We start from the raw sequence: 13,837 nt of genomic DNA, 5'->3' as shown, positions 1-13,837 counted from the left end.
GGATCGTAGCGCTAGCCCCGCAATTGTCCTGCACACTCAAACAGTTGGCTGCGAAGTCTGTGTATAACAGAACCGATTTGAAATGTAGTAACAAGGCTTTACTTTTGCTTTAGAATCTGCGATCTACATAGTATCACTGCAAATTACACCTCACCAGAGAGATTGCATTTCCTATTTGCTAAATCTATTGTACTACCATTGAAGAGAAGATAATAGTTACATCCGCATAATGTGAAAGATCATTCTAAGACTTAATTTAATTTAATATAAAGGTGTTCTGAATTAGTTTTACTTCGACGCATATTGATTTTGTGAAATGGGACTTTGTGTGAAGAAGACCCGCTTTTTCGAGTGCATTTTGCGAAATAAGACCAGTAAAACAGGAGGTTCGAAACGACCCGGTGACAAGCTATTTCATTCGCCCTCCTTTTCAACATGTCGGCAACAAGATCGACGGACTTTGACAAAATATATAACTGTGTTATTTAGACCGAAGAGCAAGACATTCACACATTCACAATTGGGTTGTTTAGCTGTATCAGTTTTTATATCATCTTTAGAGCTAAATTTTCTAAGCAAATCATGATTTTTAAATATTTTCTATCGTTATCCTTCGGTTTTAATTTTACGATTTACAACAGTTCGGAATATGCTCGAAATCGCTACAATAACAGTTTGCCCATGTACCAGCTGTCATTGGAAGCATGCATAAATGACATAGCTTATTTTAAAGTTTTTTTGATCCTCCCCTTCCCCTCGTAGCATTTCGACACAAAGTCAGACCCCCCCCCTCTAGATAATTACGTAGCTTCTTAACAACCCCCCCCCCCATGAATTTTTTTTACAAATTTTACCATCAAAAACATACATTGTATAATAAATGAACAAGAAAAGAGAAGATAGTATTTAAAACTACCCTAAACAGACAAAGCAGTGATAAAAAAGAACAATTTGCAAAAAATCATTTTTTTTCTTAGTTTCATATTTCCTACGTAGCTTGACTTGACCCCCCCCCCCCCCCTTCCCATCGTCACATTTCGTCATAACACTGCAAACCCCTCCTCTCCTCATCGAATGCTACGTCATTTATGGATGTTCTCATTTATGCGATTTTTTATTCTTCATTAAAAAATTGAAGGACAATGATTCACGTTTTGCTCAGAAAATTACACTCTTTCAGCTGGTATATAAAAACCAGAAATTCGTGAATAGCTGAACGACGTTATTAAGATATGCTGTTAGAATTACGGCAGTTACTCAGAACTACCCACATTTTTTTTTACTTTTGTTCTGATTAAATCTTTGTCTTGCCACACGGTTTAGACAATAAACAGATATTTTCATGTTTTCTACGCAGATTTTTTTGAGTGGATTTTTACGAGCGCTTTATATGCGAAGTCTCGAACTTACTAGAGATGATCGGGTTTCGGGTTTTCAAACCCGAAACCCGTACCCGATGGGTTCGGATTTGGAAATTTTTGAAAGTGTCGGATATGGGTCGGGTTCGGGTTCGGTGAAAAAAAATTTCGGGTTCAGGTCGGGTTTGGGTATGAAAACCCGAAACCCGACTATAAAATATTTCGTACAATTAAATTATCCGTTGCTCCAGAAACTTATCCAAGTTTACCTAATCTCATCCTGCTTATTTTTATTCCATCGGACGCAATTTCCCGGGAATTGCCTTTTCCCGGGATCCCGGGAACAAAAATATTGATTCCCGGGATCCCGGGATTCCCGAGTTCCCGAGTTATGTAGTTTCCCATACGATTGTGCAATTAAATTAATATACTATCAAAACACGAAACTTACGTCGTGCAGCTTAGAAGTGGGCACTATACGAAGCGAATATTTGCTTGAAATGACGGTCAATATATAGTCACCTAATGTCGTTTTTTGCAAGTTAGTTAGAATAGTGATTTTTTTGTTCAATAATAAAAATTTCTGAAATCTGTAGATTGATAGAAAAAATGAAGCACGTAAATCAATGCGACTAGAAATAAATAATTTAATAAAACTCAGTTAGTGTAACTTGGGTCGCGGCCGCGATTTCACATCAAAAATCATGTTTGCAGGTTAATTACAAAGGCATTGAAATGCCCTGAGACTGCCTTACTTAGAGCCGTATTGAAGTGATTATTTAGTATTCTGTTATTTCCTTCCGGTTTGTCTCGGTTTTTTGAAGAGAATCGCCGAGTCGCCAAATAACGTTCTAGTTAAACAATCAAAATTCTTACACAGAATCCTATTCTCTGATCAATGGTGATACCAATTCCAAAAGGTTTTGATATATTATCATGCCACTGAAAACTAGGTTTGCCACGCAGTTTTTTTTTTTTTTTTTTTTGAAAATAATTCGCATCGCATAATGGCATAGAAAATAAAAAAGCAAAGCCTTGGTGCTACATTCTGATTCGGAATTTGACCTTCTGTTTATTTATACACAGACTTCGCAGCCGACTATTTAGTGTACAGGACAATTGCGGGGCTAGCGCTACGATCCTACTGACACTAACAGTCTCTCCCGAGACGAGACTCGAACCTACGACGACTGGCTTGTTAGGCCAGCATCGTACCTCGAGACCATCTGGGCATAGCAAATATATTTGGTAAAAAAGCCAAAGAAGCTTTGCTACCGTTTAGACAAACAGAGTTTTGAGCAAATGTTGCTATAGTGTAATAGTATAGCATATATTTTAGCCTGAAGAAATATTTTACACACAAAAACCAGTACCTTATATAGCGATTATTTGCCTCGTTTAATGCCTTCCTAATACTCAGCTTTCTCTTCAACAAACTGAAAGCATTGGACACTCTAATTTTTAATTAAATGTAGCAAGCGCTAGATTTGATAATTTGGAAGTATTCTAAAAATCAAACACCAGCGGTGATTCAGCGGACTTTGGCAAAGTTTCACAGAAGGAAATTGAATTATTTGGCCTTAACGGAGAATTTTCAGCGGATCTGAAGCGATTGTTTGACGACATGAAACCCCTGGAACCTACACTTCTGCCAATATTTACAACAAAACCCGATCGTAAATTTTTTGTGTGAACTTTAATAAGTTTTGTTTTTTAATGGTTTTTCAAACGAATTGATAATTAATATATATAATATATTATATAAAAATATAATAGTAACTGGCAACCATGTCAAAGGTAAACACTAGCGAATAGTCGGCGCGGTTAATAAACGGTAAAAAGTATATAACGGTCACTTCCACGGGCACTGCATAACGATCAATGCTTGTTAAAACTATTCGTCTTACCGAGAAGTGTTATCTCTGACTAGACTTTTTAGTACCGTGAGTTTTCTACCGCGAATTTTTTCTTGGCTGCTGTACATTTTCGACGACGAGAGGCTATTGTTTGCTGTGATCTATTGAGTGATAAAGTACACGCAACTGAATATCGTACGAGCCTACAATGAGTGATGAACGTAAAACTAAACGCCACCGACCCGATGCGAGTCCTGCTGCTGCTGTTGTTGTTCACACTCTGGATAGTGCAGTTGAAATGTTGCTCAAACGGTTTGACGAAACGAACACTAAAATTGACTCGTTTAAAGCTGAGCTGAACACAAAGTTAGATGCTATGAAAAAAAAGATCTACAGGAGCAGATTGACATAATTAGAAGTGGTATAAATATGCTTAAGACGACCTGTGCCAGTGAACATGAATTTGTCCGGCAGTCTGTAGATACTGCCAATCAAAGAATCGACAATGTTACCGAGGATATACATCGCCTTAAAGCTAGATCCGAGCTGATTGCAGTTGGAATACCGTATCTGACTTACGAAAAGGAACCATTCAAATATTACATAACGCGTAATTTGGCATTTTTCAATACCCACCCACCCCCACGTAACGCAATTTTACATGTTTGCCACACGCAATGTAACGCTTCGCTGAATACCCCCCCACCCCTGAGCGCGTTATGTATTATTTGAATGAGCCCAAATCTACAGAATCATATTCGTGGTATGGCCATAGCGATTGGTTTCAAAAACAAAAGCTTCTCAAATTCATAGCAAACGTTTACACTATGGCAGACTTTCCGATGGCGACAAACGATTTACCGTCCTGCAATTTTCTACGGCCTGTTTGAGGGACGAGTTTTATTCACTGTACCTGGAAAAACGCAATCTCAAGCTTGAACACATCGGAATATCTTCAGATCATCGTATATACATTAACGAAAATCTCACTGTGACTGCGAGGGCTATCAAACGTGCTGCGCTGAAATTAAGACGAGAGAACAAACTGCTGTTTCGACAAAACTTGGTACGGTGCAGGTTCGGAAATCAACTGATGGACCCTTTATTGCTGTTACTTCTCTTGAACAACTGATGCAGATGTAATGCATGCTTTTTATTGTTTGTAAATATGAGAGATATGTTTTGTAAACCAGAAAATTGTAACAAAATGTATGTTAATTTTAATATTAGTTGTAAGCAGCTTGTTTGTGTACATTGTTTCCCTGGTATAAACTGATGTCAGTATCAGTTAACCCCACACTCTCACAACACACTATTCCACGAGTTGTAATGGACACTGTTCTCAATGAAAATAAGTTCAACGTATGCCATGCAAACGTGCAGAGCCTTAGCGCTCGTCGGTTTTGCAAATTTGAGGAAGTTAAGCTTCTACTCGTCATCTCAAAGATCTCCGCTGCTTGTTTTACTGAGACTTGGCTCAATGAGTCGATACCCGATCGAGCAATCTCTATCCCTGGCTATCGCATTGTACGAAATGATCGAGCGTATAAAAGAGGCGGTGGAATTATCATCTACATCCGCGAAGGAATTTCCTATAAAACGGTGTACACTTCAACAGTGAATGCTACCTCTCGCTACAAAACCGAATGTGTGTCTCTTGTGCTAGACATTAACAACGCTGCAGTACTATTGACGGCACTATATAATCCACCAGAAAGTGATGTGGCTGCTTTTCTGGACGAATTAGCCTCGGGGTTTTCATTGTACGAACGCTGTGTGCTTGTTGGAGATTTTAACACCGACTGGTTGCGTAGGAAAGCAAGGAGAGAACGCTTGGAAGATACTCTTACAACGCATGCACTGGAGGTTGTTGGAAGTGAACCAACTCATTTCCATGACAATGGCTGCTCTCAGTTGGATCTGCTAATCACAAACCGTTCGAACAGCTGTACTACCTTTCAGCAAGTTGGTGTACCTGGGCTGTCGAAACATGACCTAATTTTTTGTTCGTTTGACATCGACATTCTTCCGTTCAATTGGCATACTCAAAAAACCTATCGCGACTACGTGAATTTTAGTGCTGAGGATATACGCCGGAGTATAAATGATATTTCTTGGGCTTCTTTCTACTCGCTAACTGATGTAAACCAGATTTTGGATTTCTTCAATAGTAGTTTGCTCTCTGTCCATGATTCGTGCATTCCATTAAGGTCAGCCCGGCGACGACAACATTATAACTCATGGTTCCATGACGATATCAGGAAAGCTATACTTGAGAGGGATATGGCGTACAGAGACTGGAAATTTGCTCCCGTTGAATGGAAAGATCGGTGGAAGCGTATTTACAAGCAACTGAGAAACAAAACCAACACTCTTATCCGCTTGGCCAAAATCGTGTCTCAGTACAAATCTATCTGCTGAGCAGTCACCAAATAGCCTCTGGAAAAAAATTTAAGTGTCTTGGAGTTGGTAATTCGAAAAATTGCGACGATTGTCATTTTGATCCTAATTCAGTTAACAATGAATTCGCAAGCCACTATACTACAGACAGTGAATCAAACGTTCTCCGAACAAACAATAGGAACGGAAATGGTTTTCGTTTCCTACCAATTAGTGCTCACGAGGCAGTCAATGCTTTCTACGACATCAAGTCGAACGCTGCTGGAACAGATTCTGGACAAAATTTCTGAAAATCGTATTCCCACTTGTTATTGACCACATCGTGCATTTGTACAACAACATTATAAAAACTTCTGTTCTTCCTGATGCTTGGAAATGTGCGAAAATTGTGCCCCTACGCAAAAAGAAGCATTTAAACTCTATCGATAATCTTCGCCCTATAAGTTTGTTATGTGTGCTGTCAAAAGTTTTTGAAAAGTTACTGAAGACGCAAATCAGCTCGTTTCTATCTTCTGCTCATCTAACTATTGATTTTCAAGCCGGATTTCAACAAGGACAAGGAATTAAATCTGCATGGCTAAGGGTTTACGGTGATATTGCTGTTGCTGTGGATAGAAAAGATAAAGTTATTCTTTTGCTGATAGATTTTAGTAAGGCCTTAGACACGATCTTGGAGAGCGTTTCTTTTTCGAGCGTTCAGCTGTGTGCCTTGTGCAGTCATACCTGACCAATAGGAAACAAGCCGTATCCTGTAATTATACATTGTCTGACACCATAACAGTAACGTCCGGTGTGCCACAAGGATCTGTACTCGGCCCCTTGCTTTTCACTTTATACATCGATGACCTTCCAGGTGTGCTACAACACTGTCGTATCCAGATGTTTGCAGACGATGTGCAAGTGTATTGCATCCATCCCGACTCGTCCGTGGCTGTGAGAATGCTTAATGAGGATCTTCAGCGTCTCACTCAATGGACAACCAGAAACTCGCTACGTATAAACCACACGAAAACGAAGGCTATTCTGTTTGGAACACCAACGTGCACAGGTACATCGGATTTACATATAGACCTCGAAGGACGCCAGATTCAGTTTACTGATCATGCGAATAATCTTGGTATCATCTTCCAAAGTAACCTTCGTTGGGACAAAGCAATATCAGTCCAATGTGGTAAAATTTATGCTGGTCTACGTACCCTTAGAGCAACCACGTCTGATCTTCCACAGCATGTCAAATTAAAGCTGTTTAAAACGCTGATACTACCTCATTTCATCTTTGGAGATGTGCACCTAAGTATGAGCCAGAGTTTGATGTCTAAGATGGAAGTGGCTCTAAATGACTGTGCTCGCTACGTATACAATATAAACCGTTACACATCTGTTCGTCATCTCCAAAAGGTTCTACTAGGATGCCCTTTTCGTAGGTTCTATGAATTTAGAACATGCATGTTCCTTCATAAGCTTGCCCAACGTCAGAAACCGGCGTACCTCTACAACAAACTTTCTGCTCTACAAGGAACTCGCACGCGAAATTAAATGGTTCCAACCCATCTGTACGGTAAGCATTTTTCGTGAGAGGTGTGGTGTAATGGAACCTATTGCGCAACCTATTGAGATAAAACGAATAGTTTCGGAAGCAATGTACAAAAAAGCTGCTAAAGTTTATTTTAATAATGTGTAGGAGAAGTATAAAATGTAGTAAGAAATTCAACAATAGTTCATTTAGAAACTGTTATTTTCACCGCTATTGACACTAAAAAAGACTTGTCTTATGTCATGTATTTAATGCAATAAACTAAACTAAACTAAACTAAATGATTTTTGGTTACCTTTTATTATTAAACTTTTTTCGAAATCTCATTTTACCAAAAATATTTTTATTCCCGGTTCCCGGAAATTCCCGGGAAATGAGATTTTTCATTCCCGTTTTCCGGGAAATCAATTCCCGGGAATATTGCAAACCCTAGACGCATGTCCCATCAATGAGTCCAAAACGTACATACCTTCAGAGTTTCGATAAAACATGTGATGTAATGTAATAACAGGATGAAACGTCTCTTCGGTATGCGGTATATTTTTCTAAATCTGTATCATATTTCCAGCTCGCTTATTTTTCGTTTTCTCTACTTCACATACTGTCTGCTTAATGAATTTGCGTGTTAACGTTGCCGTTGTTAAAAATAGAAATTTAGTTAAAAAAAGGATGAAAGCTGTTTAAAAATTTCATGGTACCTTAGTCGATTAAATATAATAAAAAATCTAGATGTTTGCCTAACAAAATTTATCTGTACAACATCTGCTTACAACACAAAGTAGTTTTCTTCAAACAAAAAAAAAAGCACTTCATAATTGATTTATGACAACGGTAAAGTTTCAAACTAATTTTTATAAATAACTGTCGCTAACACATGATACAAACGTGAGAGGAAGATCTTCGCAATAATTGCATCATTAACAGTTTCGAACAACCGGTTTTAATAAGCATTGATTGTGGTTCGTGTTCCAAACCAACATGTACGGGACATCAGAAAGCTTTTGTTGATACTTTCACTTACCTTCACTACGCTATATTATATTTTTGTCAAATATAAAAAATTGCACCAATGTGAAACTTTGCTGTTTTCGCACAACGTTTTTGCATCGCACGTAAAAGTTTGAATTGACAGGTTAAACTGTTAAAATAACCGTCAATTGGAAACATCGAATAAATTATGCCACTTTATACCACTGTCGCAGTGGTATAAACGTACACAAATATATATTGCTGAGAACAGGTACCTGTAGTCCAACTTTTCAATTGATAGCCATAGCTGCATCGATTGAGTGCTATGCTAAGGGGGATTATCGCAAGCCAAAACCGTAGCGGACTGAAGGTCTCGCCTTGGAAGATCCCCCCCCCCCCCCCCCCTTATGCTGAGAGTTCTAGACCGTAACACTATTGCTCCGTCGGTAACGTGGAGTGACGTGCTCCACATTCCCATTATTATTATTATTCGTGTTATTACTACTGTATAACAATAACACAAATGAAACTGTATTCAAATTCTCTTCAATCTAATCTCTTAATTTTTCCTATTTGTGTTTAATTTCAGATAAAGCAAAATACTGCGATCTAACTGGATTAATTTGCGTGTCGCAAGGTATTTAGGTTGCACTAGCCCTATAACACAGGGTATCAGTTATATTATCGTCAGGGGGTAAATGATGCCATACACGCAAACGTTGGATGGTGCGGAACCACATCAATATTGTGTACAGTTAGCACAGTCTGCCGGTACCCGCATAACTGTCCCATACTGATTTTTGTCACTTTTGATTATCATCGAGAATCGACTTAGTTGTTACCATATTTTCCGAAAAAAATCTTAAAATGATACTTTTGTATGGAGAAACATGGAAAAATACCAATCTATGTTTGTCCCATATTGAAAGTACCCGCATTACAGTCCCACTGCATAGTGGTACAAACTTCGAACATATAATTTTGCTCCAGATTAGTGTATATCGGATAATTTTTGGCATATAGAAGTATATCATTCAATTAACTAGACTAATGTTGTTTTTCAGTAGTACAATCTACGTTGCCAGTGATACTGCCGGTTGCTGGTTTAATTTATATGTCATGGGACAAAATATGCGAGTACTTTTGAAATGTACCCGCATATTTTGTCCCATATTGTTTTTTTTAAAGTAATGTAACGTAAAACCAATTCCACCCATGGTTTTTTGTTCTCAACGTTAAACTTGTGGTGCTATGAAACTGTTCTGTCCATTGGTTATTGCATAAAATAGCTGGAAATCAGAAAAATCACGGATAACGTTGCATCGCCTTTTTCTCAACATGTTGTTTTTAATTATGGGACAGTTATCCGGGTACGGCAGCGACATCTCTTGTGTAATTTTGCAACCAGTACAACGAATGTGTTTTTCATGATGCGTTTGATGCTCTAGTATATTTTTAATGTATTAGACGGCTTAAAATCATTACCCCTAGTATCATTATGATAATTTGTGCTGGTATTGGTAATATTTTTCAGATGGCTGCTATCGTTTAAGCTAACACTGATGATTTTGGTGCTGACTAGATTAATGTGAATATTACCTGACCGATTCACCTTTTATGAAACCGGTCATTTAAAATCATCATCGAATCAATAACAATTAAAAAGACATTGGGTATGTTCAAAACATTATGCATTTAAAGATGTCTGCAGGGTGGCCAGCAAACCGGGAAAACCTGGAAAACCGGGAATTCTAAAATAAACCGGGAAAACCGGGAAAAAGCCGGGAATTGCAATTCTAAACCGGGAAATTCATCATGTTTATTTTAAACATTATTTTTCATTTACTACATGCTTAGGATCTGTTGTATTAGTTCAACACGCTATACATTTTTTGCCATCTCACAAACACTGGAAGACTCAAGGAATCATTTAGTTGGTTTCGGGGTAAGATGCTGGAGTAACAAGCCAGTCGTCATATGTTAGAATCTCGGCTAAGAGAGACGACCGTTAGAGTCAATAGGATCCTAGCGCTAGCCCCGCAATTGTTCTGTACACTAACACCGGGAAATTCATCATGTTTATTTTAAACATTATTTTTCATTTACTACATGCTTAGGATCTGTTGTATTAGTTCAACACGCTATACATTTTTTGCCATCTCACAAACACTGGAAGACTCAAGGAATCATTTAGTTGGTTTCGGGGTAAGATGCTGGAGTAACAAGCCAGTCGTCATATGTTAGAATCTCGGCTAAGAGAGACGACCGTTAGAGTCAATAGGATCCTAGCGCTAGCCCCGCAATTGTTCTGTACACTATTGTTTTTTCCTAATGTGTCTTTCTTCTCATTCGCACTGATTAGGGCTTCAACAGTAAGTGGCGATCAAACATCAAAACAATCACCACTTTACAGGATCAACGTCTAATGTCATTTATGTCTGAGTTTCTTTCGAAGTTATGTACCGAATTATTCATAATTGATGTAAAAATATTCTTTAAAAAGAAACAAGATTTGAATCTTAGGTTTCAAAACGCCAACAAAAACCTACAAAGCCCAGGGAAGGTTAATAAATAATAAATTTAAATTTTTTTAAATAGATTTTTGTTGAAAATTCTGAAATTTAGAACGCGGATTTAGAAAACACAAAACAATCTTTTTATTTAGGTCAAAAAGGCAAAAATTGTTTCTAAATAGCAATAAAATTGTATTGAAGCCTGAAAGAAACTAACAACATCAATTTAAAATCAATTTCGAAACTGAATCTAGGAAAGTGTGTGAACACCAGAAAATGGGTAATAATTAGGTTAAAAATGCAAAAACTTATTCTTGAACAAATTTAAAATTGCCAGAAATAGCTATCATTGCAGATTCAGACAAGGCGAAAAACTATTTCGATTCGGGGTCAAAAAATGTGCTCTAATTATTTTAAAAACTCTGAAAAATAACTAGAATGTTTCATCTCATTCACTAAAAATGACTGAAAAAGTTATTAGGAAACAAGAAAAAAAATATTAAAAAATTTTTAAAGTCAATTCAATAAAAAAATTTAAAGACAATTCAATTTGAAATTAAGTTTTAGAAGAGAAAATAATGTCAGAAATAGGGAATTTAGCTAAAAAATGCTAAATTTTAGTCTGACGAGAAATCAGAAAAAGAAATCGTAGAAAAGATTCCAATTTGAAATTAAAAAAATCCACAATGATATTTTAAATTCAATTTAGAATAAGTGGAAAATAAATTTTCATATTTTATTTTTAAATAAGCACTTTGAATAAGGCCAAATTCCGAAACAAAGCTTAAAAACAATGGATGAAATTTCTCAAGGCTTGAGATGATAGAAAATGATTTCAAAGATTAGTCGTTTCCGAAGCTAAAACAATTTTGAATTAAATTCCAAATTTGTGAAAATATATACGTTGATGGTTTGAAAAAGCAGAAACCAGCTCTACAAAACGCCGCAAATCTCTACTAGAGAGTGCAGAAAGTTACAAATATCGCTTGAGTTAACCAGTTTAATTAAACCAGTAAATAAAGGTTCAGAGTAAATTAAAAATTTATGTGAGAATATTCTGAAACATGAAGCACAAATTGATTCTCAATTATATCTTGAATTTAGCTGAGTGTAATAATGAAAATTTTTAGAGAATGACATTTTTTGCACGTTACATGTTTCGAAAAGCCCCTAGTGTGCCCTTTCTACTAGACAAAAGATAATACCAGATAATACCTCGTTCAGAATTTATACAATGGGCGAATTGCATTCCTCAGTCATGAAAAGTCAAAAAATCAACAGCAAGTAGATGTTGGCCGAAGAAGTTAGCCCTTTTTCAAGTTTTGAAATGAAATAATGATATTAAAAACGAAATTCTCTCACAAATTTATTTTGTCAAAGAATAAACGTGGTTGAACTTAAATATTTATGCGTTTTAAAACCGGGAAAAACATTAATTTCTAACCGGGAAAAAACCGGGAATTTGAAATTGGAAATCTGCTGGCCACCCTGTGTCTGTTACCACGGCTGAATATTGAAGTTCGAAAGCGAATAGATCATTGCACACGAAAAATAACCTCACTTTTCTGACACTTCCCACGGGTTTGTTTACAAGGTGTTCTATTCACTTTTTATTTGATCAGAGTGAAAATGAATGATACGGGTACGAAAAAGATGTACGAAAACTCTCCGCCTATGCGAATTCGTTACTGTGATCTTTTAGTTTATTTTTGGAAACGCAATTTTTAACAAAAAACTTCCGCTTCTTTTCGAGCCGAAAACTTTTCTATGTAAACAAACCCGCGACAACTGTCAAATCTATTTCTTCTTCTTGTTTTGTGACGTCATCGTGCTATGATCTATGAGAGACTCCCAGCGCACAGTGGGGAATCGCTGACCATCGACCCAAAATTAAAAATGCGAATTTCATTTCAATTTTATTTTTCCTATAGTTGTATACTATTGAAGTGTTAGAATCCAAATTATTGGAGCATTACGACAAAACTTGAATTTTCTATGATTTTTCAAAGTCCTGAGTCAGCGTTTTTCAACGTTTTTCTTGGAAAAAATGCAATGTTGCAAAACTTGCTGGAGCCTCAAGGGTAACTTGAATCTTGTTGACGTCTAAGGAAAAGTTGTATATAATATAGTGGAGAATAAATTCTCATCATTGGACAATGTATAATCTCATTGTAATACTCAAAAAAATTTGGCGGAAAACAGCGTTTAAAGTTTAGACGGCAGGGTTTGGCACTATTGGCACTAGTTTTAAAAGATAGCTTGGAAAAAATGCTTTGAAATGCATCTAGTCCGATCCTGCGCAGAGTACCCTTCTTTGGAAGAGAAACAACGAGTGTTCGACACATATCGGACTTTAGAATGTAAATTTAAATTGCACACTGCAAACCGTCAACAGAATAACAAAAAGCTCGTATTAGTTTGATAATAACAACGTTTTCAAACATGTTTCAGTATAATTATTCACACTATTTTCATATTTACAAGTTAACCTCATCTATATTCCGATAATTAACGAAGTATCAAAAACTAATCATTGTTTATGTTTTGGATCGCCAGCACTGAGTACCAAAATCATGTTTTGAGTTTATATCATGCCAGTCATTGGTAAAAACAATCGTGTAAGCACAAACCATGACATAATACATCGCCTGCTAATTTTTACAGAGCAAATAGTGAATTATTATTTTGACGTTAGAAACTGCTTTTCGAAAACCCTCCCTTAAGATATTAAAACTGTATTGTAAATTGAACACAAAAATGAAGATGAAGGTAGAAGTGAATAAAAAGAAGAATGCGATAAATAGAAGCAATGTAATACAGGCAGTTCGAAAAAACAAGTCATAAGTGATTTTGAACACAAAGCATGTTTTTCAATTGATATTTTTTTCAATTTCTCAATAACTGATTAATATTGAGAATAGGTTATGATTCCATTTAATTCTACTACAAAAGTGTAGTAGAATTAAATGGAAACATAACCAATTCTCAATGTTCAATTCCATTCTACAAAGACGCTCAAAACGAAATTTATTTAACTGATTAATATTTAATATAATAAACTGAAGGTATAAAAGTGCTCAAAAAGGCCGAATGTCGTATATCACTCGACTCAGTTCGACGAGCTGGTTGTGTGTGTGTGTGTATGTGTGTGTGTGTGTGTGTGTGTGTGTGTGTGTGTAACACTCTCCCAATCTCACTCGATTTTCT

The 13,837-nt window shown here is 36.6% G+C and overlaps 1 protein-coding gene across 1 annotated transcript in view; it reads left to right on the top strand.

Annotated features, from left to right (window-relative positions):
• The window catches only part of LOC129726187 (pickpocket protein 11-like), a 492,216-nt gene that overhangs the window by 422,137 nt on the left and 56,242 nt on the right, over positions 1 to 13,837 (top strand). The window contains exon 5 of the mRNA XM_055682897.1: positions 8,707 to 8,754. Within this exon, the coding sequence (XP_055538872.1) occupies positions 8,707 to 8,754 (48 nt within the window). The remainder of the gene's footprint in view (positions 1 to 8,706; positions 8,755 to 13,837) is intronic.

The sequence above is a fragment of the Wyeomyia smithii genome, chromosome 2 (genome assembly GCF_029784165.1).
Source record: "Wyeomyia smithii strain HCP4-BCI-WySm-NY-G18 chromosome 2, ASM2978416v1, whole genome shotgun sequence".
Taxonomy (NCBI): domain Eukaryota; kingdom Metazoa; phylum Arthropoda; class Insecta; order Diptera; family Culicidae; genus Wyeomyia; species Wyeomyia smithii.
This window is presented reverse-complemented; position numbering and strand designations above follow the sequence as displayed.